This window comes from Pocillopora damicornis, chromosome 9, assembly GCF_964200805.1.
Source record: "Pocillopora damicornis chromosome 9, jaPocDami1.2, whole genome shotgun sequence".
NCBI lineage: Eukaryota > Metazoa > Cnidaria > Anthozoa > Scleractinia > Pocilloporidae > Pocillopora > Pocillopora damicornis.
In genome coordinates, this window is record NC_142678.1 from 6,290,251 (window position 1) to 6,316,476 (window position 26,226).

At 38.2% G+C, this 26,226-nt stretch overlaps 1 protein-coding gene across 5 annotated transcripts; it reads right to left on the reverse strand.

The window, feature by feature from the left end:
• Positions 1–3,017: 3,017 nt before the first annotated feature.
• Positions 3,018–24,970, reverse strand: LOC113676599 (sodium- and chloride-dependent GABA transporter 2). 5 transcript variants are annotated; one of them, XM_089183260.1, is made up of 15 exons: positions 23,670–23,736; positions 15,979–16,099; positions 13,451–13,628; positions 11,287–11,418; positions 10,475–10,706; positions 9,990–10,122; positions 9,232–9,366; positions 8,522–8,625; positions 7,896–8,020; positions 7,593–7,705; positions 6,690–6,827; positions 5,653–5,755; positions 4,609–4,709; positions 4,181–4,348; positions 3,018–3,557 (listed from the first exon to the last, which is right to left on the reverse strand). In XM_089183260.1, the coding sequence occupies exons 3-15, from the start codon at positions 13,578–13,580 to the stop codon at positions 3,432–3,434; spliced, it is 1,740 nt and encodes a 579-aa protein (XP_089039386.1). In that variant the 5' UTR covers positions 13,581–13,628; positions 15,979–16,099; positions 23,670–23,736; the 3' UTR covers positions 3,018–3,431. The 5 variants fall into 5 exon arrangements, with proteins under 5 accessions (XP_089039386.1, XP_089039390.1, XP_089039389.1 ...); XM_089183264.1 differs by lacking the exon at positions 23,670–23,736 and adding an exon at positions 15,272–15,361; XM_089183263.1 differs by lacking the exons at positions 15,979–16,099; positions 23,670–23,736 and adding an exon at positions 24,805–24,970.
• Positions 24,971–26,226: the final 1,256 nt, after the last annotated feature.

Consider the following 26,226-nt stretch of genomic DNA (forward strand, 5'->3'; position numbering starts at 1 on the left):
CTTCGCTAGATCTGATCGCTTGTTGTATACTTCTTGTTAATGCTAGACTGCTTAACTCGTTCATATCTCAATATCTAGTAATAATATCACACAACTGAATAAATCGACATAAATATTGCAAATATTCCTTACACTAATTTAAAGTAGGTAATAAAATATGCGTCTAATTATTGTTTTCCACTAACGGACAAATGATACTCACATGATGAAGTAAAACTAGTCGTATCATGAGTATGGACTTTGGCATCTAGGCCATTATTTTCTGATCTAAAAATACTCTCCGCTTGCTTTATGTGGTTTATTTATCTCTCTCGATAAGGATTGTCATAAAAATAGCGCTTCGTGAGTAGCCGTCATCTGCAACTTTCCCACTGTAACTTTGTCATGTTTTAATTGCCGTGTTATGGTGCAGGTATCTGATACACAAACTGTGCCTTTTAGAACCAAAGAGGTTTAAAGAAACCTTTTAAAGACAACTTTGACCTAAAGTGCAACACAGGAGAGATGTTAAGCGTGACGAAATTTAATGGTCTTGCTAGTCAACAACAGCTACGTCTACTTGCACCTGTGCGCGGCAAAAGTAAAGCAACAGCGAGTAGTCTTTCTTGAGAGTGAACTAAAACATTTTACGTCATAAATCGAAAACAAAGCTGTAACAGAAACCCACGAACTTAAGCAAACGTTTTTGCTAGCTTTTAACAGCTAAAATTAATTAAATTATCTGAAACCGCCCGTTACCTCGAACTCATAAACCCATTTACTTTGTTGCGAATTTTTCGTTTACTTGCTGTCATATTTCTAAGTACGTCTACAATGTTCTTTTGCCCCTCTCGCCTTTGTAACGATGTTAATTACCAGTGTGTCTATGCCATTGTTTCCATAAATGTTGATGTTCCCATGCCAATTTTTCTATAAATACCAATATTTCAATAAACGCCTATTTTTCTATGAACATGTTTCCATGCCCATGTTTTTACGCCAGTGTGTCAATGCCATTTAGCAGACCAGCATTGTGAAGAGCAGGGGAGGATGTAGGTTCCCAAAATTTGCAAATAGGAGTGTAGCTCGAAATCACTGCCATTTAGAATTGCCGAGTGTCTTTTGTATCACTAACGTAGTCTTGTGCTAGTTCTTGATAGTCACCAAAAGGCAAGTATTTAATAGAGTCGACTACTAAACAGTGTACTCGAATTATGAGTACAACGAAAGAATGAATTAAGAGAATGGACTTTACAATGAGTTATGAGTATGGACTTTGGTATCTAAGCCAATATTATCTTTTGTAAAAACACTCTCCGCTTGCTGTCTGTTGTTTGTTTATCTCTTTCGATAAGGATTATCATGTAAAAAAGCGCTTCGTGAGTAGCCGTCATCTGCAACTTTCCCATTGTAACTTTGTCATTTTTTAATTGCTGTGCTATCGTGCAGGTATCTGATACACAAGATGTGCCTTTTAGAACCTAAGAGGTTAAAAGAAACCTTTGAGAAACAACTCTGACTTAAAGTGCAATACAGGAGAGATGTTAAGCGTGACGAAATTTGACGGTCTTGCAAGTCAACAACAGCTACTTGCACCTGTGCGAGGAAAAGGTAAAGGTAAAGCAAAAGCCGGTAATCTTTCTCGAGAGTGAACTAAAAAATTTTACGTCTTAATCGAAAACAAAGCTGTTACGAACTAAAGAACTAAAGCAAACTGTGTCAGTGGTTCTTTTAACAGCTAAAATTAATTCAATCACCTGAATTCGACCGTTACCTCGAACTTAGAAACCCATTTCCTTTGTTATGAATTTTTCGTTTACATGCTGTCAGCTGCACTTCTAGACATAATTAGTTGAAATATTTCTTCTGAAGTACGTCTGCAATGTTCTTCCGTCCCTCTCACCTTTATAATGAGGTTAATTACCAATGTGTCTATGCCAGAGTTTCTATAAATACTCATGTTCCTATGCCAATTTTTCTATAAAGACCAATGTTTCAATAAACGCCCATTTTTCTATGAAGATGTTTCTATGCCGTGTGTTTATACCATTTGGCAGACTAACACTGAGAGGAGCAGGGGAGGATGTAGGTGTCCCAAAAATTATAAATGGGAGCGTGGCCCGAAATCCTTGACAATTCGAGTTACCGAGAGTCTTTTGTATCGCTAACGTAGTGATACAAAAAGACAAAATTTGCATCTGGCAAGAATTTTCATTTGAGGTATTTTTTGACTTATTTAAACGTTTAAAATGAATGGAAATAATATATTACCATAAGACACTCTGTAAAAATTATAATAAGCCGGATGATCTTTCTTAGTCTTTTTGGCGGTCCTATTTTGACATGTTCGACATCTTTTTTTCTTAAAGGCGACTTACAGTATACAGCTATTTCAATTTACGTTGTCGGATCAAAGCTTCAAGGGTACGGGACAAGACCGAAAGGCGGTATGGGTAGATTAGAATTAATTATAGGCTTTCGGGGTTGTCGGCGCGAGATGGACATGGAGGCTGAAAATACAATTAGTATTGCCAACATTTCTTTCATCCAAATGGCTCGCCATTGGAGATCTTCGCTGTATGGACGAGGCATTGTTAATTTTGCTGATAATTATTCATTAAGATCCCATATTCCCCTTCGGTCTTGTCTTGTAGGCTTGAGGCTTTGATCCGACAACGTAAATTGAAATAGCTGTAAACATGTTGTGTAACAGTCTTCGAGGACTAGTTTCTCTTAAGATATCTTTTCAAGTATGATTCTTATTCTGTTAGTAAGTTCATTATAATTTTTATATTACTAATCTTGTTTTAAACATCTCGAAGGTATCTACTTAGTATGCGAACTCCGCTCAGCGTAGCTTAACGCGATTCGCTGGTTCAATGTAAAAGCATGACGAAGGTTAGAGATTAGAGATTTATTAATAGCTCAGCAAGCGTCACCTTATAAGCGGTGACCCACACTCTCCTCGCGAGATCTGAGCTAGTACCCGTTGTATTAACTTGAGTAGAAAAGAAGAGAATAAAGAAAAACTCAACAGAACGAGTGTTAGAGTTTTACTTCTAACAGTAGTCATGTGCCAGTTCATACTAGTCACAAAAAGGCAAGTACATATTAGAGTCCACTTCTAAACAGTAAACTCAAATTATGACAGAATTTACTTTAACTTCAGCTAACGTATTTGATCAATAAAAGAATTAAAAGCAAGTACTTTCTTCAAAGCCTTCGAAAGCAATTTTCAAAGCCCTCCATTTCCTTTCAATAACTAAGACTTACGCTAGTTATATTGCTCATTGGGGTAATGATATGATTGCTAATTGTACACTTCTTATTAATGCTAGATCGCTTAACTGGTTCATATCTCAACATCTAGTTATAATATCACACAACTGAATAAATCGACATCAATATTGCAATTATTCCAAAGAATAAAATGCATTGGCGTTTTCAAGTCATTAGGCCTTCTGCTCTTTTTCTTCGTTGTCTTTCGTCAACAGAGCAGCCTGGTGTCCCTCACGATCTTCAAGTTCAATTTCATCCCTTTTCTCTTCAATCTCAGGTATAATCAACTTGTTCAAACGCTGGCAATAAAAGAAAACGTACAACTCACTGAAATCTCATCACATAAAGTAAAACTATCACCAACTGTCTCATTCCATGATTTTAAGGGCGATGAAATTATTACTGCGTCTACTAACTACTTAGGTAAGTTGCCCCTTTGTTATGTACTCTTAAGAGATCATAATGGAAAACGCCTCGAGTGCAACATTTTTTGTTCTTACCACATTTTGACGTCATCTGTGATCCTTACTTAACAAACGCAAGATAGCATTGAAAATATTTGTTAACCCTTTAACTCCCATGAGTGACCAAGACAGAATTTCTCCTTACGATATAAATACAATATCAACAAGATAAGTGATGAGATAAAGAACAATACCAATTTGGGGATAATTATTTGATCTAATACTAAATTCTTTGAACTAACATTAAACGAATTGTATGGTTGACGGTAAGGAAAATTACAAATTTGATCTGGGAGTGAAAGGGTTGATTAGATTTGTCTCTCTTTCAAGGTATGTGACGCGGGTCGCCGAGGAAGGCATTCTAAGAATTTTCGCAACTTCTGTGCTCATTTCCGACGTCTGAGCGCGCACTAATAGAAAATGTCTAACTGCGACCCCACAATGACTGAATCATGTACCTCTCTGATTGTTCCTGTGGTCTTGATCAGTTTGTATATCATCACAGCCGGGATACAGGTTAGCGAGGTTGCCGTCAACAACCAACCAAAAGCCTGGCCCCAGCCTGGATAAACGTACTTGCCATAACTCATGGGCTGATACGTAACCAGGTTAAAGATGAAAATGAACTGCAACAAAAGTTAATACATAATTAGAGTCCCAGCTTGTTTAGCGGCTCTACCATGTTCTAACTACGAGGATTATGTCCCACGGGCCAAGCGGCCTATTACTGCCAGACTTTAATCCTGTTTCAACAGCATGTGGGGACTGTATGGGGTAATTTTCATCGGAGCTAACCCTAATCTGTCCCTCTTTGTAGTAAGTTCTTACCTATTCATACGTTATTCGAAAATCTTTACATTTTAAAAACTATGTACCGTAAACTCACCGCACAAAAACTGGGCGCGAAAAAACACCAACACCAACCGATCCATGGATTGATTCGAAATCCCAGCATGCTCTCCATGTTGTCGTAGAAACGATTACGACCTGTGTTTAGTTTAAAACATAAATCTTCATTGCTGCACGTTTTGATATAAATATGAAAGCAACAACACACCAAACGTGCGTTTTGTTGGAGGTTTTCTCAGTGTTTTATCAGAGTATTTCAGCAAATGACTTATGGGAACTGATACGTTGAAGGGACTACAAGAAGGTGTAAAACTTCGACCTCTTTTGGTCATATCATATATAAAAATCATTGTGTGAACTTCGGATTGAGAAATGAATATAAAAGTAATCTTCGCAGTAATGAACACTACTTGGCACTACAAGGCCTGAAAAAAATTCAGACCTGTACGGGATTTAAACTTGATTTGAACCCATGACCTCTGCGGTACCGGTGAAGTGCTCTATCAAGTGAGCTAACTAGCCAATTAGAAGCTAGTTATTTCAATAGCTAGATTCGAACAAATTCCTAGGAATATCTTTCGAGCAGTCGTCGAAAGTTAAGAAATTTTGAAAAACAAAATAAGGTTGAGAATGCTTGAACCGCGAAATTTAATGCCCTGTTTTAATACTTGCCTGCTGAAATCGCGAAAAAAAAAATCCTGAGAAATATTGTTTCGCCAAAACTGCGAAATTAAATTCGAATAAAGTAGGTGAAATCTCACGGCTAATACATGACCCCGATTCCAATGCCCAAGGAACCAACCCAGTTTTTTAAAAATTAAGCAAGCCTAAATATCATCATTCTTCAATGGAGATACTATTCTATCACAGATCACCCCCATGATAAGCATTCTGTAATTTTACTTCGACAATTTATCGTGAGCCTTTCAATCTCCCTGTCTAAGAAAGGTAAAAGGGAATTTATATCTTTACTGCCTCCCCGCCTCCGCACCCCCTGGGAGCAGAACCAGACTTCCTTAAAGGATGATACGCATACTGATTCAGTTAATTCAGTCTGTAATTGGATTGGATTGTTACTTACCATACAGCCACCCAATAGCCAGACATTCGCAGATGACAACCAGTAGCAATACAGATCCGCTTCCAGAGTAGTGATCAAACAACTGGAAGACGTACATTCCACCCTAAAAAATATATTGATTTTACTTGTTTACTGTATGGAAGGAAATTCTCTCTTAAAAGGAGAAGTGTGCTCTAGTATTCCTTTGATTTTAATCTCCACGTTCAAGAAAAATACAAGAGATTTCGAAACTTAGCATGTTTTGAGGATTCAAAGATAAATCTGAAATATTGGCAATATTACTCGATACGCGCCAAAAACTTTACAACTGCTTCAATAATTTATTATGATAGTCGAACATTTTGTGCAGAAATCCTTAACACTGCAGGACAAAGTAGTTTCAAGTTAAAGTTCGTAATTTTCACTACTTCCCAGACTATTTTTCCTTCTAATAAATTCTGAATTTCCGTCATTAATTTGGAGTTGGATCTCAATTACATTACAGTCATGCCGTATTTACTAGGTAACTGAAGCGGCGAGGTATCAGTGAAGTTTTTTTGCGACCCAGGTGCTGTCCTAATTCTGTGGAGGCACTCGCGAGAGGGCTATCTTTATATAAAACTAGAATCCTCCTCCTCCTCACAGTAATAGGCGATCATGTTCAAATGATCATTTACTCTCTCGTTTTCAATGGGCTTCTATATTAACAAAAATTTTAATGTCATTGCATCTTCTTTATGATCCAAATTTTTCTATATCGCCCTTTCGAAGTAAAACATTAATGCTTTGCATGAGATGTAGTTTAGGAAAACTTGTACCTCACAGAGACTTGGGACACAATTAACGAATAAGCACTGTATCTTTAGATGCAGCCCTTTTTGGGTGCGACAGTTATTACTACATTCGCTCTCACATGGTTCGCCTGTTCGAGGACGACGCTTAAACAAGGGCGTCACGGTCTATTCGTCACCTTAGTAATTAAGGTGGTCTTTTCAATCAAAACAATCGTGATATACCGCTAGTTTTTTAACAACAAAGCAACCAGAAGTGAAGCATACCTCGGTAACCATGGACAGCCCGAGGAGAAACCAGACTGCACATACAACAGCAGTGAAAATTTCCTTACGGTAGCCACGTCTTAGGTATTGAGGATACCAATCCACAACTGCGGTCACAACACCCTCGATACCTACAAACTTAATTCATAGAGGAATCAAAAATCAGTGGCTACGCAATTCAAAGAAAAGAATGGAAACAAGCTATGGAAACTTACTTTAGGTTATAGACTAAATTGTTAGTGTTCTTGAATATGGTTTCAAAAGGATCTTGTTTTCGTATTGAAGATCCCTCGATTAAAGAATAGGGTTTGACCGTTGTAAAGGTCTGCTTTCCCATCAGTTGTTTTCTATCTCATGTTTTAAAATACTTATCCTGACCATGATAGTCCATTATATTGTTACACACTTAGATGCCATGCTTTTAACAGGAGGTCGAGATTGACCTATTGTAACAGGAGCGATTAGGACGCCAGACTGTAATCTGGTGGTCCAAAGTTCAAGCCTACCGCCCTGCTACTCAATGGATTTGCTCTCGCTAACCCCGAGTGCCACTCCTTGACTGCGCATTGTTTGTACCTAACTGGTCTGCTTCCGGCCAGTTGACACTTTTCAACACTATTTTTATTTACATTTTTTTTTTCAATTTGTTTGTATTGGCTTGGAAAATGTTACTTTCAAGATAATAAACACTATTTTTGATAAACTTTAAGGCACATTTTACAAGCAAAATACTCTGTCATGATCCCAACTACTTTCACTTCTCCTTCATAACAAGGTCACTTTCAGCCTCACTCCTATTTAGGGGCAAAGCAACCAAGCACACAGCGGTAATTAAAAGAAAGCTATTTAATCATTACTTCTAATACTCAGCCCGAGAGAATGCAGGTAAAAAATATTCTTTACCTCACTGTCCAGGCCCAGCAAAATAATCATGAAGAAAAACAGAGCGGACCACAATGGAGCTAAGGGCATCTGAGCCACGGCTTCAGGATAAACAATGAAGGCCAGTCCAGGACCTACAAAAAAATTAATTAGATCACGAGGCATTTGGAGGAAATTGTAAGTTATACACTTTCAGCGTGATCGCCAGAGTATTGATTGCTTGAGCCGTGTGAAACGTGGTAATCTGACTCCGGGAAGGTTAATCTGGTAAAGAGTTTCTGATGCGTTAGTCCTTTGTGAGCTAGGTGCTAAATACTGTTTTACCTGCTTTCGCAACGTCCATTATTGGAACTCCTTGATTTTTGGCCATAAAACCCAACACAGAGAAGATGAGAAATCCGCCGTAAAAACTTGTTCCACTGTTAAACAGGCTGAATATGATGGAATCCCTACACTCAGAGATAGAAGGTGAACATAATTAAAAAGCCAATCGTGATACCTGTAAATTGGCAAAACAGCACTTCAGATACAATGACACCTTCATAAAAAGGATCCTAGAGGTCTCCCCCAAGGGAAAACGCACTTAATCTTGAGTAGATGACTTGTGACAAATCGTGTTCATGACTAGTTATTAACCCTGCGGAAGGTTTCTATGGGAGAATAATAACTGCGGTCGCTATTACAGACTGAAAGCAATGATGTTTTGACTAGTGACTTGGGTCAAGGTGTCGCAAACAGACCGACCTAGCTCGGTTTTATAGGATGTTTTAAAAAATAAATAATTCTATTTTGTTTCTCTAAAATGGTTCAGGCATCTATTTGCTTACTTCTTACTACTTGGAAGATCACAAGATTTTTCTCCAGCTTTAGCTGGGGTTTAGAATGTTTGGTTACGTAACACATTTTAACCGATCGTGGCTAGCGAAGTATTTGATTGATCATTTAACCACCTGTAAAAGTTGTTCTTGTATTTGTTATAGCTCCCAAGCGCTGTCATCGTTCCTGTGCCAATGGAATACGAGAAAAACACTTGGGTGCCAGCATCAAGCCATACCTGTAGAAAAGCAATTTCTATCTCAATAGAACAGTTTGAAGTTACACACAATGTCTTAAGCGCAACCAAGAAATATGTAGGGCGATTTAAAGATCAAGACACGTATACCACGTGAGGCGATATTCCACAAGATTGGCCAAGATCGTCAAAAGCCAAATTCCCGATATTAAGTAACCTTTTACAAGCATTTCGTAAACAACTCTCGGTTTTTAGTCTTCAGAAAAATTTGACAAACAGAGAATGCTAAATGACATAAACTTCGATCGTATTCAGACTGGTTTGATAATTATTTTTCTCTATTAAAACTCGATGATTCTAAGGACTGCTGCATTATATAATTATTATTGGAATAATATAGATGGAAGTGAGATACAAAAGAAAATAAAAGAGATGACTGACTACCTTAATTTTCGAACTCGAAAAATGAGAACAATTTTCTTGAAATTAAAGACGAAGAAAAAGTTTTCTTCTCAGCTTATTAGCACATGTCGTTTTGTGCGTGTTCGGCCGTGCGCATGATTGAGAGTTGGAGCAAGCTTACGCTTATAATGCAGGGGGGGGAGGGAAGGGGGTTAATTCACCGGGTACGGTAAAATAACAGGTTACCCGGCCATCACCAAGTCTTGACAGATCAGGAGTCAGATAAAACTTAATTCCATCGGCTGCTCCTGGTAGAGTGACACCACGGATTAAGACTGCTGTCAACAATATATATGGTGCTGTGGCAGTGAAATACACAACCTGAAAATTAACAAAACAGTGCTTCTTATAAATGATCAGCAGCAGAAAGACAGACAGACAGAGGAAAGCAAAGACAGACAGGTGGATAGGACGGACGGAGGAACCGACCGACAAACGGAAAGATAGACAGTCAGAGAGACCATCAGATAGACGGACAGAAGGACGAAATACGGCTGGACAGTCGGAAAGTCGTACAGTCGAACAGACGGACAGACAGACAGACAGACAGACGGACTAACGGACAGACAGATAAGAAGAAAAACAGAGGGAAAGACGGAGGTGAGAACGGACGAACGGACAGACAGACAGACAGACAGATGGACCGACGGACGGACGCACGAACAGATAGACAGACAGACAGATGGACCGACGAACGGACGCAAAGACAGACAGACGTACTGATGGGCTGACGCACGGACAGACTAAAACACAGAAAGAAAGAAGGACCGATACGCAGGGTCAGATGGAAGGACGGGTAGAAAGAGACATGTGTGTAGAAATGGGTTGAATGGAAACGATAGAGACATCGTGGGCCCAGGTGAACGGTTAGATAGATCGACAGCCAGAGGGCAAACACGTTAGCCTTTTTCATAAATTTACTTATAAAGAAAATTAGCCCTTACCTTTCCACTGGACTTAATTCCTTTGCAAACACACAGGTAGCAAACAATCCAAGCCAACAATAGGCACAAAGCTAGGTCCCAGTTCACTAGACCCGCTTCATCCAAGCCGCCAGAAAGTCGCAGAACTCTGTAGCTATTTCAAGAAAGAAACAACGAATTTCATAAACTAGGAAGACATTGAATGGCTAAGGAGCTAGCTAACAAGCCATGATACCCTAATTTTTTCAAATAATTGTGATAACCATTGATTCTACCAAAACGTTTTTATCACACTGTTAAACAGACAGGTAATGAAAACGAAGGACAAATAAACTTTGAGACACTGCCTTACGTTGATGAAACAAAAAAAATTGCGAGGTCAGTGGTTAACAACATGAAAATTATCATCTTCAGTTGATTATCCTCAAACATTATCATAACAGCCGTTATGAAGCATGGAATTCATAGAAATAGAGTGTTCCTTAAATGGTATAAACATTACTTACTCCCAGTATTCCTGACTTGCTGAAACGCTGGTTATGGCCGAAGCATTTTGTTCGGAGATATTTAATTTTTCACCACTCTCGACACAGTTTGGTGTGTTCCATTTATTTCCACAACGTGACCAAGGCAGCGAGGATTGGAACGAGGCAAACATGTAATAGAAGGCCCAGCCAAGAATCACGGTGTAGTAAATGTTAACATACTGCATAACCAGCACCCCAGCGTAGCCAATACCTAGAGTCAAAACCAAATTTAGTGACAAATCGATGATGATGACCATGACGATGATAATGACGACGAATAAATCCTGTTAGTCAAACTATAATTATGTAATGTCATTTGACGCCTTAGGAGAAAATTTTGGGGCCCTAATTAAACTTGTGCGACGGCCAATATATCTTCGAAGTCCCTTTGTCACACACTCATCGGCCACTAGTCGAATATGATTTAACTCATACTGACACAATTTTTTATCAAATTCATTTTACGAGGAATAAAGAACCATAAAATCACCTGACCAATCCCAACACACGGCTTCATACTACAGTTGTTAGCCTTGGTGCCGAAAAGGGATGAGCATATCGGCCTGATTGGCCTGAACGGATATGTGACGACAAAACGGACATGGAGTTTGAGATTTTAATACACAAAAAAGACAACATTAACATAGCAGGGAAGTAGCATTCTCAAGGAAGGAGAAGATAAAGAAAAAGGACTGATAAATGACGAACATGAAAAATATTTCCCTATCGACGAAATGTGACGAACTTTCAAAAGATCTATTATCTAACATTTGTTCGCCATGAATTCTCACCCTGAAAAATTGGGCATATTTTCCACGCTGTAATGGCACCTTGACTTGTGTATTGTCCCAAACTTATTTCCAAAACTAAAGCAGGAACACCGGCCAGGATCAGACAGATCACATAGGGAATGAGGAAACAACCTAAAAAGTTGAAAGGATGCTATCAATTTCTGGGAAATGTAAACTTTACAGGTCTTATCTATTAGTCTTACATGCGATGGGGCTCGATGTTAGAGGCATTTGGTTCGGAAATCGCGTGTTCTTCCTAATTCTTAGAAAAAAAAAAAGTTTCTTTCGATGTAATATTATTTGTCCATTAAAATGGCAGCACAGTAGCTATTCACTGCTAGTTCAAAAACGCACGGGAAGCACGCGATACTGGCGTCTTAACTTCCGCCATGAAGCTTGAATACAGTAGACTTCCGATTTGCAAATGAGAGGAATTTATAAGTATACATTCCCCGGAGCGTATATGCTGAGACCCTACCTCTTAACTAACATCGCTTGTAATGTCAGGCAAGCGAATGACAACTTACTCAAATAAGGTTCTCCAGCTATTCAAGCTCATAGAGTGATTTAGCAAGAGGACGGGAACGTCATTTCAGAACGGGAAAGCGCGCAGATAGTCTGGACGCGACTCTTTTTCGACTTCTGGTGTTAGCGTTGCCGTTCTCCCCAACAAGTTCAGGAAATCATTTCGCTGGTTTTCCCGTCTCGATCAAAACGCCTGGGATTTTCGTAAATTTTGCGCTTATAAACGAGATAATGCTGTTTGGAATTATTTCATAACTCATTTCCAGGATAACCAGGTCCCTTCCTTTGGTTTATTAATCGGTGTATTTTGGGAAAATTTACCGCTTCATTTATGCTGAATTCCCGAAAGGAAACAAAATCGTTGGCAAGCGCCGGATCCAAGATTTTAGAGCTCAGTACACTTGTAATTGAGCATGGCTTAAAACAGCGAAAGGGTTGTTCTTTGATACATTTCTTTAGTCTTGTATAAAAAATAACTCTAAGAATGGGACGCTGTTAATTTTATTATGAATCAATTCATCAATAAATTAAACTTGCTTTATGTTGAAGTTTATCAAAATGAAATATCACGGCGTTTACCTACTGTATTATTCAGTGTTATTTGTTTTTATTGTCGTTTTTACCGTGATTGAAAACTCTTCTGCGAATTGAAGTCAGAGCTGAAAAAAATTGAGAATAGCTCAAGTATGCACTTTTTTTCTGTTTGAAATTTTTGATCAGCACCGGTGAAAACTAAGACAAGAAAGTCATGCTCTCGCTTCGAATCAAGTTGATTTTAGCACGGCTTTTTAAATCTATTTATTTGATTCAGTCTTGAACGACTTCATTCGTTTTAAAAAAAAATCAAACAAAAACAAAATAAATAAATAAATAAAACAGGAACGAAGTCCTATTCCTAAGTCAAACCGTTTCGTTGGTGACTAGTTTGAGTTAATTTCATTCTTTCACGGATAAATAGGAACTCACCGTTAACCGACTCCATCGTTGGGTCGCTTGGTTTCTACATGGTTTCGCCATAACTCCTAATAATTTCGTTCAAAATGCATTTCAACTTTAAGAAGGTGGTGCTTAAAAGAGATGTACTGTCATAATAAGGAGAAAAACGACGACGATTTCTAAATTATCCTTTACAAAATTATAAAGAAAAACGAGAAGTGCTGAAATCTAGTAGCACGAAACGTAATGACAGCGACACAATTCATAGGAAAAAAACTATTTTAGTGGGTTAAAAATTTGATAGATGAATCAGCAGACTCGAGACTAAACTGGGATGGAATAGTTTCAAAGTTTAATCGCCCATGTGGATTCATATTAACAACTTACTTGCCGTATCTATAACTATCCTCTGTTTGCGCTTGTTACATAACTCTCAAAGAAGATAATTTCGTTGTCCTTCGAGTGGTCTCTAAAACTGAAAATTCAAAGGTGATGGTGATCTTTAAAAAACCGAGGTGAGGATTCTCGTTGCAACGACTGCTAAATCACTTTTCAACACAACGCGACGGTGTTCTCGACCCAGTTTCTATCGATATTTTTGCTGAGCGCGCTGTTCCCAAACGACATTCCCGTCGTCCTCTTGCTAGACCACCCTATTGTTACGCTATTCGCTCAAAAATAAAAACAGGTGAACCAGACTCACCTCCTCCATTCTTGAAGCACAGGTAAGGAAACCGCCAAATGTTACCGAGTCCAATGGAAAATCCCATCAAAGCAAGGAGAAAGTCGACCTTCGAAGTCCATGTTTCTCTTTTATTGATGCCTTCAGCCATGTTGATTATCGTATTTCGGTCAATTCAACCAAGTTGTTTTAAAGGAATCTAAGATCATAAGAGAATAGTGATAAATTTATAGAAAATTGAATATAGATATTAAGTAACACAATGTTCTTTAAGGCCGCTTGACATTTCAAAGTCACTACTAATCAAACGAATAATTAATTGGTTTATCGCGCGCAAAAGTGGATAGTGACTTTCTTAAGCTTACTCAAATTGCACTCCCTCGACCCCTTTTTTTCTTCCTGTTCGAATGTTTTTACGCATGTCCTATAAATATATGTGAAATGAAGTCTTTTCTATATAACCATTCCGTTTGGGACGCTAGAAAACAAATCTTTTAGCTACATTTTGTGTTTGAAATTAAGGACCTCCATCCTTTGTGTAATTCAAGATGACGACGCACATGTTGATTTTTTCAGGCGAAATCCGACGTCGATCTAAAAAGTGCTCAAAATCTCGAAACTTTTAACTTGCGGTTAACACTCCAAACGTGGCGCTAAAGCTCTCTATTGCCCTTAAAATTTCCCGCTTTTTCTATGCGCTGCGCCCAGTTCCAGTCACACATCAAGTTTTTCTGTTTCATCTTATTGAATCACCATTGACACTCTACTGTTTACCTCATGTACATGCAGGTCCGCGCTTAGCAAATTTGTAAAATTGTATTAGATGCGAGTAGTAGACTTTTAGCCGTCTTTCTTTCAGTAAAGTGTCGTTTGCTGTTCAGCAGCAAAGATCAATGCAAACTTTAATGATTCCTCGTCCTTGTCTTACAGAGGAGAGCCGAGAGAAGGCTGCAAAGTCTCGAGAGGCACATAATTTTTCAAAATAACCGAAACAGCCAAAAGGTCAAATCCACTTCGGTAGAAATGAAGGACACATAAGTGGTAATCGCTTGCTGATGATATACGAAAGAGAGTGTTTGATTTTATCAGGGGAGAAAATATTCAAAATATGAAAGCTGCTTATAGTATCAAGCAATGATCAGGACTTTCCGAGCACTGTTGCGAACTTTTATTCGAGGTGAAAGTAGGCGAATTCTGTTCGGTTTTACGGAATTTGTAGAGTTAGATTCTTCGACAAGTTATGAGACCAACAATTCAGAAGAAGACAATTTAGTTTTCATTTTCTGCATGTTTACAGGCGTTGTAATGGTCATCACTCAATAATTAAGACAAGAAACACGAGCCTTTACCCTTCAAAATGCCCGCCACCTTACATTAAATATCCTAGGTGTTCTTTCATGAAACTTAGTGAGACTAGGAAGTTAGTTTTCCCTGCAGGCTAAGATGACTTAAGGCGATCATGGATCTTTTTGCCTGCGTTAGGTTCTCGCTGTAGTAGATACCGTTGATAAAACGCACTTAGAGGACATCATATAGCTGCGCGTGAATACGGATTTTTTTCCTCAAACGTTCACGATACCTCTCGAGAGTAACAGATGTTATCAACACGAGAACATTAATTCATATCCACATGCAGCCATTAAGCGTTATTTTTATCTAAGGATAAAGATATTGATTACGTATCGTCTGACTCTAAAAACGTTTATGGCTTTTAAGGAGCACTGAATTCCGTATGAATTCAGAGATCATCTTTCGCTGAAAACTACTTCAACTTGCGAAAAAATTTGTCACAAGTTCTCATAACAATAAATGTCTTCCTCTCAAAAGATAATTGTGCTTAACCTTTGCAAGGGTCTTAACTTGAAATAAAAGCCTCCGTGAAAAGTAAACCCCCAAGTTGATCAACCTGGTTGCCATAACGACCTGGAGATCCTGACATGTGAAGAATAAAATAGCACGTCAAAGATGTCATGTTTGGAAAGAGGAAAAAACTCCTGCTATCCATCGATATTTTTATGATAAAATAACAAAGATAGAATTTCCTCTGGAACCAGATTATTGAGTATCCTCAAAGAAACTTCAGATTCCCAAGATATCACAAAATAACAAATAACTTGAAATTTCCACAATGATTTCCCTTGACAATCAGCCTAACACGTCCGGTAAACTCTCAAATTCTATGACTTTACAAGTGCTTTGATCGCCATATTTCGCGGCAATGCCTTAGATAGAGCAATTTACAGCGACTCGCTAGACTATCATCTGGAAACGACCGCATAAAAAAACACAGGTCCTTTTACTAATTTTCCGCCCTAATAACATTATGGTTCACCCAAATTTCTCGTAGACTTAATACTCTACGTTTTTGTAAAATTTTATCGGGAACATGATTTGCAATGATTCGCCAGACGACCGTCAGGTTATCTGAGTAGGTGCGACCGACTTCTCGCTGAGAACCACAGTCTTTTCACCAATCTTCTGCTATTTTTGCATCTTTCAAAAGTATTTCAGAATGTAACAGCCCAATTTAATTACCTCAAGACGCTTACCTTTCAATTACCCTGAAAAGCAGAACGGTAGTCTAAGATGGCCAATGTGGACAAGACAATTAAGATCAAAATGTAACTTGAGTGGAGTAAGCGGGCAAAGGTCCGTAATTTTACTCTCCGCCTGCGAATCAAGGTAACTCACATTACGTATTTAAATACAAGTTGTGTTAGTTCCGGCTTCTGCTCAACGACATTTCGTTAACAGCCGAGCCGACGGAGTGAGGTGTATAAAAACTGCGAAAACACTTCCAAATGGGACACAATCAGGACACGCAGCTCGCCTCCCGCTGGCGATGCTAGCCATTGAAAGAAAATTAAAAAATAAATAAATAAAAAAACTGTGTGAGTGGTTCACATGCAATCAGTCGATTTAGTCTACATCGCATTTAAAAATCACCTCTAGTGTTTAAACAAATATACTGCAAGCGATTCATGTTGATCTTCAATGTCCTAAAGTAAAATTTTTGTCGGCGAATCAACGCTAGATGAATTTAATTTGTGATTTATCGTGTATTGTGTCCATGTTAAAATATACAGCTAGAATAAGTTCGAGGGACGGAGGGAGGGTAGCGGCCATTGAAATGTAAAGGAAAACTCATAAGAAATGTCTGAAGAATCTCCGTTGGAAACCAGCTGATTGAGTGGGATTAGGAAGTTATGAATACTTGTTAGTTGATAATATGACATGAGCGTCAGCTTCCCTCCCTTTTCAAATTGGAGAGGTCACACTCCATCTTGTATCCTAAGCGCGAGTCGTTACATGGTTGACCGATCTGTTCTTCCATTGGCAACAAATATTGAGTTCTATTATGGCAAACGGGAATCATGTTCGGCGTTATTAAATCATGGTTTATTCATTTTCTATTGTTTTTCATCAGCCTATTCAAAGTTAAGCACTGAATCGTGGCTGGTATTACAGAGAAGTTGAGTACGAAATTAGGGAAGCAAGTTCAAAATTACTTCCTCTGGAAATGGATATTCACAGAAAAAAAGTTGAATTCGCGATAATCTGTCATTAGTGACTCTTGTTTGAATGAAAATTTGATTCATAACATAATACACGCTAGTTTTTATCAAGAGACAAATCATCATTTATCACCTAAGGGGGGGGGGGGGGGAAGGATTTTGGTTGTGTCACGATCGATTTTATCTGATCCCCGTTACCGCTCTGTTAAATCTTAGGACCCTTAACAAAGCTGTCAAACAAAGATAGGCTGTCGAAGGATACAAACAGCGTGATTTCGACGTTATCCCTGACAAATGGAAAAAAAAATCGTATGACAAATCAAAGATCGCATACGAAAACAATCGTCTCGGTTTTCCCGCCTCTTGGGGGCGCTGCAGCTCGTCAAAGTGAATGAGCGTGAATCTTAACAACGTTCCCTGTTTGCCAAGAATCATAGCTTCTAGGTTTGCCGACTTAAAAATAGTTGAGGAGTTTGTAGAGAATCGAGTAAACGAGATAAAGACTAAAAGAGGAGATTTTCCCTTAGCAGCTGAAAGCATACGTAAGTGAAATATTGATTACTTTGCTCGTGCTATTTTTATTTACATGTTGTGAGAATAAACTTTACGCTTTCACCAACCATGACATAATCGACGCACGACCGATCAAGTATGAAATAGCGTTTGCAGATGCATTTTGTTGCCAAGTTCCCGTCTACTTCAGCCTCCAGTTTCAAAACTCGCAAGTTGTTTTTTTTCCATTCCATCCCGATTGAGAGACCTTTTGAAGTAACAAGATATGCTAAACAATAATAGATTCCGACTGAAAACAATGGAACTTTTACTCTTAAAAGCGACGAAATTACAGTATTACTTATACTTCGATTCCCAAATTTTTTTATGGGACTTGAAATATCTCTAATCACTTATAACCTTGCTTTTTATTCCGAGTATACTTTTCAAGTAGCACGGGATCATTTAGCAGACCTAACGCAATTTTATCAAAAGGAGCCCTTTGGACCTCTTGAGTATGTATTCATGTACTTTGAAAAGCGAACCTCAGGCATGATCTGCGATTTTCATCTTAAACCTTGATTTCTGAGGAAAATCTGAATATAATTTTTCATTTCGTTTTACATTTGCAAAAATTGATTTAAATTTCCTTGTTTCATCAAGATTTTCTGTGTATTGTGTGTCGCATAAATTCTACTGTAGTGAAAACAACTCTAAATGTTGCCCCGAGCAATCTTACGCTTCTCTCGTACTCTCCAACCTCCTGCATTCATCTTCACCTCGATAAATGTATTCTTAATTAATGAAAAACAGCCCTTAATTCGTGAAAGATTGCTAGAGACTTGCATTAGATCCAATAAGAGAAGAGTTAACATGAAAGTTCAACTTGAAGCTCAGCTAGGTGAGCAATCAGGCACAAGTAAGCCTGCCTTGTTAGCTCATACTGAAGAGTGCTGGACTGCCGTGCAGGAGGTGGAGCCCAGACCGAACAATATTAAGGGTATCTGCAAAAATTGCCTTCCAAAAATTGTAAGCTGCTCAAAGCAGTCTGGCGAAAATCTCCCGCAAGTCTTGTGAAGCATCATGAGCTAATAAATATCGCGCTATAGAAATACTTCATAACTATTATTAAGCCTGTCCACGGTTAAAACTCTTCGCTAGGTGACGTACTGTCTAAACTGTTCTAGCCTCGCTTTCGTCCTAAGACCGCAAAGCTGTCGAAATTAGAACATAAAGAAACTAAATTTAATCACATCCCTAAACCGAATCGAAGGATGGTTAAAATACACTGGAGACAAATTCAGTCAGAATATGTCTAATGGGCTTTCAAGTTCATAATACCTCTGCCGAGTTTGCGTGTGAAGTGCAGTGCAAGACCTCGAAAAACGACGAAGTAAGGTATCGCAAAACACACAGCAGTGTAGCCGTAAGTAAATTGTGATAGCGATATTTAAAATCTCGATTTAGCATATTCCATAGATAAAATTTATGATTGCACGACTTGATGGTGCTGCTATACACATAAAGAAAGGCTATTTAAAGGATTTTTTAAACATTTTGTAAATTTTATCGCAAACTAGCCCTCGAAGCACTTCTATTTACTATGTATCTGTCTGTCTAGCCGGTAATTTGAGTAAAGTAATTGAAGAAGTACAAACACGACTCTTTTTAAAGTATATTTGCAACTTTTAGTGAATGTTATCACAACTTAGCCCCAGACTACAACTATGTACCATGTATTGTGTCATGATCAAAATCTACCGCCTCCACTACCCTCTAAAAACACTCTCCGCGAACTGAATGTTGTTAGCTTCTCTCGATTTGGATATGCATGTAAAAGAGCGCTTCGTGAGTAGCCGTCATGACTACTCATGCTTGTCATGACTTTACGTGCAATACGGTACATTTCAGCAACTGGAATGAATTCTAGGAAAATTGAGAGATTGAAATTGTTATTTCGTCGGTCGCTACCTTCCACGAGGTGTCTTTCATCGGAAAGGGATAGAATTTCAGTGATAATTTTTTGCAGAGATTTAATCACAAACAAGACTGCCCTTGTGTGAAAAAGGTAGAGGACGACTTTCAAATTAAGCAAACAGAAAACCGATGGCTAAAGGTTGTCTAAGTGTGTTCCCCGAAATTCTTGCAGAACTACTCCTAACAGGAGATAGTCTTTTAACATTCATGTGAATATTGCAGATGAGATTGAGGTTAACACGTAATTTCGTCAGTCGCTACTTTCCACGAGGTGTCTTTAAGACATCTCACCGGAAAGGGATAGTATTTGATAACGTTTTTGCGGAGATTTCATCATAAACAAGACTGCCCTTGTGGGAAAAAGCTAGAGGACGACTTTCAAATTAAGCAAACAAAAAACCGATGGCTAAAGCTGGTCGAAATGTGTTCCCTAAATTCTTTCAGAACTACTTTTAAAACGAATCAGTCCTTTAACATTCATATGGAAATTGCAGATGAGATTGAAGTAATTATTTCAAGCGGTCGCTACCTTCCACGAGGCGTTTTTTAGACGTCTCACCGCAAACGGATGGAATTTGATAACAGAGTGCAACTGACAGCGGGGCGCGATAATAGAGATGACTGAATGCATTGAATATCACCCTCTGTTTGTGAAGCAGTTTTGAATCTATTCAATAACTCTGTGAATGGTTGGTCATCCTTTTGTCTTGTATTTTTAGTCAACTTTATCATCTAGAAAAGTAGCCAGGAATGGCACAAATTGTAAACATTATTTTTATATTCTTCAAAGACAGATTTTCTTCAAATTGGTGGAAGTAAATACAAATCACCCAATGTAATAATGCTAAGTCCTGCAAATAGGCAGTTTTTTTGATGTTGACGATATTTATTTTAGTTTTTGATGGATGTCTAGTAGCAAAGTATTTGATACTATAGAGAGTTCATCGATTATTATCAGTTTTAAATCTGACAGTGCCGTTCTTATTTGTGTTTTCTTTTGGTCTGACATTGGTGTTATATTGTCACCTGATTCTTTAGGGATTGCATACCAAGAGTTAAAAAACAGTTACAGGATAAACCAATAATTACATAAAAACTTAGGCAAATGCAAGCACAAAAAACAAAGTTTATTTCCAACAGAAAGCCCGGGTGAACGCAAATATGCGTCTAGTTATATTTCCATGAAGCACGCGCCTTACGTCACACCAGTGCACTGTTGAGAAATAATACACGCAATCTACGTCATCGGTACGAGCGCGCGCAATTCACAATACATTTTATAAAAGAAATAAAAAACTTGTTCCTCGAGCATTGTTGAGTAATATAGGCACTTGGGAATTTTTAAGAACACTTGGAGAAGTGCGAGAAGTACTCGCCCTCGGCTAGTGATTGTCCGCACCTTTCTCGTGTTCTTAAAAATTTTCGCGTGCTCATAGAACTCAACGATGCACTCGGCGCGTTTTTTATTTCTTTAATGAAGCACGCTACAATGAGCCAATTAGAATCTCTGTTAGGATGGTTAAAATAATCTGATTAGCTATACAAGACTGAAGCTGTCAAAAATGACAAACCATCAAAGCTCAAAAACCGTCAAAGTTCACGTTCTGCTATATATAGTTTGCAAACTTAACTAGTTCGGCAGGTCGAATTTCACACTTTTGCTTGAAGTTTTTTAGTCTCTAATACAGAAACTGAAAGTGCAATGTTCACTGAACTTCGGCCGAATTTTGACTCATAAAAACACGCAAGTTTTTTCACAAAACAATTAGTTCAAGGCGAGATTTTTATGAATAACCGACAGCCGAATTCACCGGAACATGAAGATCACTCGAGGATGACAGCGCCGTAAAACTCGGCTACTGTGACTGATGAGGCCTTCCACTGAACGCATCGGAAAGGATATCAGAGCAAGCTCTAATTTTTCACTCGAAGGGCGGCCGATGTAGTTTATGAGGGTTACTTCACTGCGATGACCGGATATCGCTATGATGAGCCAGCCATGCACGATGGACATCAGCATGATCGTAATCGTTCTGACATTGTCATGATTTGTATGAATTTCAACATTTATGCCGGTTTGGCATTTATTACTTTAAATTGTAGTAAAACTGAAACTTTATGTATACTTATTATACAGTGAAAATACCTTACTATGATACAGAATAAAGACAAACCAATTTAAACAAATATATAAATTCATGCGAAATAGAATGTCGATTCCGCTCTCCGATGCTCAACAACTGAGCCACAGAGACTATGATGAGCAGGTCCATTACGAAATTCATATATGACACTCGTCTGGCATACTGCTAGGATCCGCGATGTAAAGATCGAGAGCGTCATGTTTTGTAAATAGAATAAGAAAGATAGTAAGTATTAAGCTCGGTAAAAAATAGAAAAAGATGTTTCCTGTCTTGCCACGAGCGCGGGACAAAGAAAAAATTCTGAGTCCCATGAGGAACTGAACTTTCGACATTCGGATTCCGCGTTCCGATGCTCCACCACTAAGCCATAGAGAGTCTGTCTTCCTTATTCCTGATATTTTTTCCATCCCCTGATTTTCTAGAAACTTTAGAACTTGCATAACAATAGTCTGACACAAAATCGTAATTCATAAACCGACCATATTGATGACAAACGTGCTTCCATTATCACAAATTAATCTTGTTTTTGACTACATTTATCATCCGTGTCAGACCTTATTCAACGAGATAAAGACATGCAACCTGTGCCTCAAGGCAAAATGGAAAAATTCTTCATCATATGCAAACTGGGCGCGGGCGCCTTAACACAAATTAAACGAACTGACGGGTGTGCCGGCATGCAAGCAAGTATCTGATAACACATTCTCGAACGACCAGCCTCTAACGGGAACCTCAGTCGGTCAGTGTTTCATGCATCTGTGGTGCAATTTTGTGATAATTATATAGCTCCACGAGTGTAAAACACTCTGCGAATCAAAGGTAAGGTTTTTACGTATGTTATAAGAGATGTATTTTTAAAACAAAGTAGTTTAGGCTTGATTATCACGCGTTGAACAACGAATACGAAGACATTTCGTTAGTCAAATTGAAAACATAGCGTAGCATTGTAAAAATACGTATATTCACTCTCGTGATGATGGCATTATGGGGGCACCGAAGCATGTAAAAAGACAAAGGAACTTTTTTTTGATACTTTTCAATTACAGTACTATTTTAAAAAAGTAATTAAAAATTCAGTTTTTCATCGAGAGGTTGCACAGAGGTGGTTTTTGATGAAGAATTGTGCGTTTTTTAAAACTACTTTTTTTTGTAAGTATTTTATATGTTTTGTTATATTAAGCCAATTTACTGCTTATTTGGCTTGACAAAAGAAAGTTGTAGTAGAGGGGTTAGGCTGAAGTAGTTTAAACGGTAAGATTATGCGCTGGTTCCCTCATAATGCTATTATCACATAATAAGAAATTTTTTCCTCTCAAAAGATAATTGTGCTTAAGCTTAGCAAGGGTCTTACGTGAAATAAAAGCCTTTGTGAAAAGTAAAGCCTTTATGTTGATAAACATGGTTACCATGACGACCTGGAGATCTTCACATATGAAGATAAAAATAGCACTCTAGTTGCGCGAGGTAAAGGTATGATGTTTTAAAAACAGGGAGAACCACCTGTTATTCATCGATATTTATGTGATAAAATGGCAAGGATAGAATTTCCTCTGGAACCAGATTATTGAGTCTCCTAAAAGAAACTTCAGATTCCCAAGATATCACAAAATAAAAAAATGAATTAAAATTTTCATAATTATTTCCCTCGGTAAGAAAATTAACCCAACACGGCGGTAAAATCTCAAATTGCACAGCTTTTACAAGAGATTTGATCTCCACGTTTTGCGGAAATGTTCTAGATAGAGCAATTTACAGCGACTCGCTAGACTACCACCTAGAAGCGACCACACAGTAAAAACACAGGTCCTTTTACCAATTTTCTGCCCTAGTAACATTATGGTTCACCTGGCCGGCTTAATCAGCCCAACAATTCAGAGTAACTTTTCAAATTTCTTGTAAACTTAATACCCTAAGTTTTCGGAAATGTTAAAGTCGTTAACATGACTAGCAATGATTCGCCAGACGACCGTCAGGTTGTCTAAGTAGGTGCGACCGACTGCTTGATGAGAACCCCGATCTTTTCACCAGTTTACTACTATTTTCTTCGCATCTTTCAAAAGTATTTTGGAATGCAACATTTAACAGCCAATAAAACTACCACACGACGCTTACCTTTAAATTCCTTTGAAAACGCAGAACAGTAGTTTAAGATGGCCAATAAAAGAGGAATAATGTGGGCAAGACAAGTAAGATCAAAATGTAACTTGAGTATGTCTAGAGTAAGCTGGCAAAGGTCAGTACTTTTACTCTCCCGCCTGCAAAACAAAGTAACTCACGCGATGTTTTTAAATACAATTCGTTTTAGTTCCGATTTCTGCTAAACGACATTTAGTCAAAAGCCGGGTTGATGGAGATAAGTGTATGAAAACTGCTGAAAATAGCAAAATTATAGTCCATCTCTTTTTTCATATTCATCGAATGTTTATCTTCAATACCCTTGACTAAAGTTACTAGCGGCGAATGATGTTCGACACTGGATGAATTTAATTCATTGAGTGATTAACGATATATTGTGTCCATGTTAAAAAAAAAAGCTAGAATGATTTTGAAGGAAGGATGGAGGGGTGCGGACACAGAAGTGTGAAGGAAAATTTATCAGAAATTTCAGAAGAATCTTCGTCAGAAACCAGCCGGTGGAGTGGAATTGAGACGGTTAATTATAAAATTAGCGTCAGCTTTGTATTCATCCCTTTCCATGTCATAGAGGTCACAATCCATTTTGTATCATACGCGTGAGTCTTTACATAACTGACCGATCTGTTCTTCCATAGGCAACAAATATTGAGTTTTATTATCCAACTGCAATAAGTAGAGTACAAATAACGCGCGAATGGAGTAGAAACATCCTGCGATATTGTATGGTTATTTGGAAAGTTGGTTATTTTTACTCGTTTGCTTGTTTTTCAATCGTTGTTTGTATTTTGACTCGCCTTGCGGGCTCGTCAAAATACGGCAAAACTCGTAAAAATACTCAGGGATACTCTACACCAAAACGTCTAAGATGTTATAATAATAGGGCAAACGAAAGTTTTCGCACGGCGAATCATGTTGGGAAATAACAATAGTTTGTCTTTGGCGGCTCTTGTTTGAATGAAGATGTGATTCACAACATAATGCGCATTTGTTTTATCTAAGAGATAAGTCATCGTTTATCACCTAAAGGGAGGGCGGGCGGATTTTTGTTGGGTCAAGATAGATTATACCTGAACCCATATGGGGCTCTGTTATATCTTATGACACTCCTCACCGGCTGTTAAATGGCAGTCAATCTTTTAATGTCCCCCTTCCATACTCCGTTGCTGACGACCGATCCTCCCTTCGTTCCCCCTAGAAACCATTTCATCTCCCTCAAAGTCCTCCTCCCCCTCTTTTCAAAGTATGTTTTTAACTATTTGTAAATTTTATCTCAAATTACATCCCGGAGTATCATCTCTCATTACTATGTATCTGCCCGTCTAGCCTACGGTAATTGGAGTAAAGTAATTGAAGTAGTACTGACACAACTCTTCTTAAAGTATGTTGGCAACTTTTTGTTGCAAATATACTTTAAAATATTTATTTATACTTTAACTTACTCTACTCAACCCCCAGACTATTAACTATGTACCATGTATCGAGACACATTCAAAACACGCCGACTCCCCCACCCCTTAAAAACGCCCCCTGCTTACTGAATGTTGTTGTTTTTCTCGATTAAGATTGAAATGTAAAAATAGAACTTCGTGAGTAGCCGTCATTAGCAACTTCTCCGCCTTGTTATGTTATGATTTCCTTGTCATTGTACGGGTGTCTGATACACAAGATAATTAATTTAAAACTTTCCATTAGCAACCTGAAGAGATCATGACTTAACGCGCAATAATAAGGTAAAGTTGTAAAGCGGAGAGCCGTTTGACCCTTTTAAGAGCGCCTGTATTTCAAAGTTAGGTAGGCCTTAGAGAGAAACAAACCACTGCATACTTCGTTTGGCTGAATATAGATTTATTTTCGAGGAAACCGATGATAACTGAATTCCGCCATAATTTAAAGCTCAACTGCCGCTTTTGAAGCTCAAAATTTCAGGCGGATCTGAACGGGTTACTTTTGACCTATTTTCAAACTAGTCGAAGTAGGTCGGATAAATTCAATTAGATTGTGTAAATAGGCGGTAAAGAACTGCTCAACTTATTGTCATCACATGTTTTGATGTTGTTTTTCAAGATTTGGAACTTTTCATCAATCCAGGTTTTTTTTTCATTTTGTGACGCGACGTTCCGAGATCCGCCTGAAATTTTGAGCTTTAAAAGCGTCAGTTTGGCGGAATTCAGTTATTATCGATTTTCTCGAAAACAAATCGATATTCAGCCAAACGAACTATGCAGTGGTTTGTTTCACTCTAAGGCCTACCTAACCTTAGAATATGAGCCGAATTGTTTTTTTCGGCTGTTGCCACCATGTTATGAAAATGTTCGATTTTCGGCCACATTTGTTCTCAATTGTCATCAACTGAAAAAAGTGTAGGAACAGTGGGTGATCTCTCTCTCGAGTGAGCTGAAATCTTTGTATCATATACCTAAAACAAAGCCGATAGCTAACCTCACAATTCAAGCGAACTTTGTCAACAGTCTTTATAGAAATAGAACTGAGATACTACGAACACCCTGATTGGTCAAAAACTGCATCAACTGAA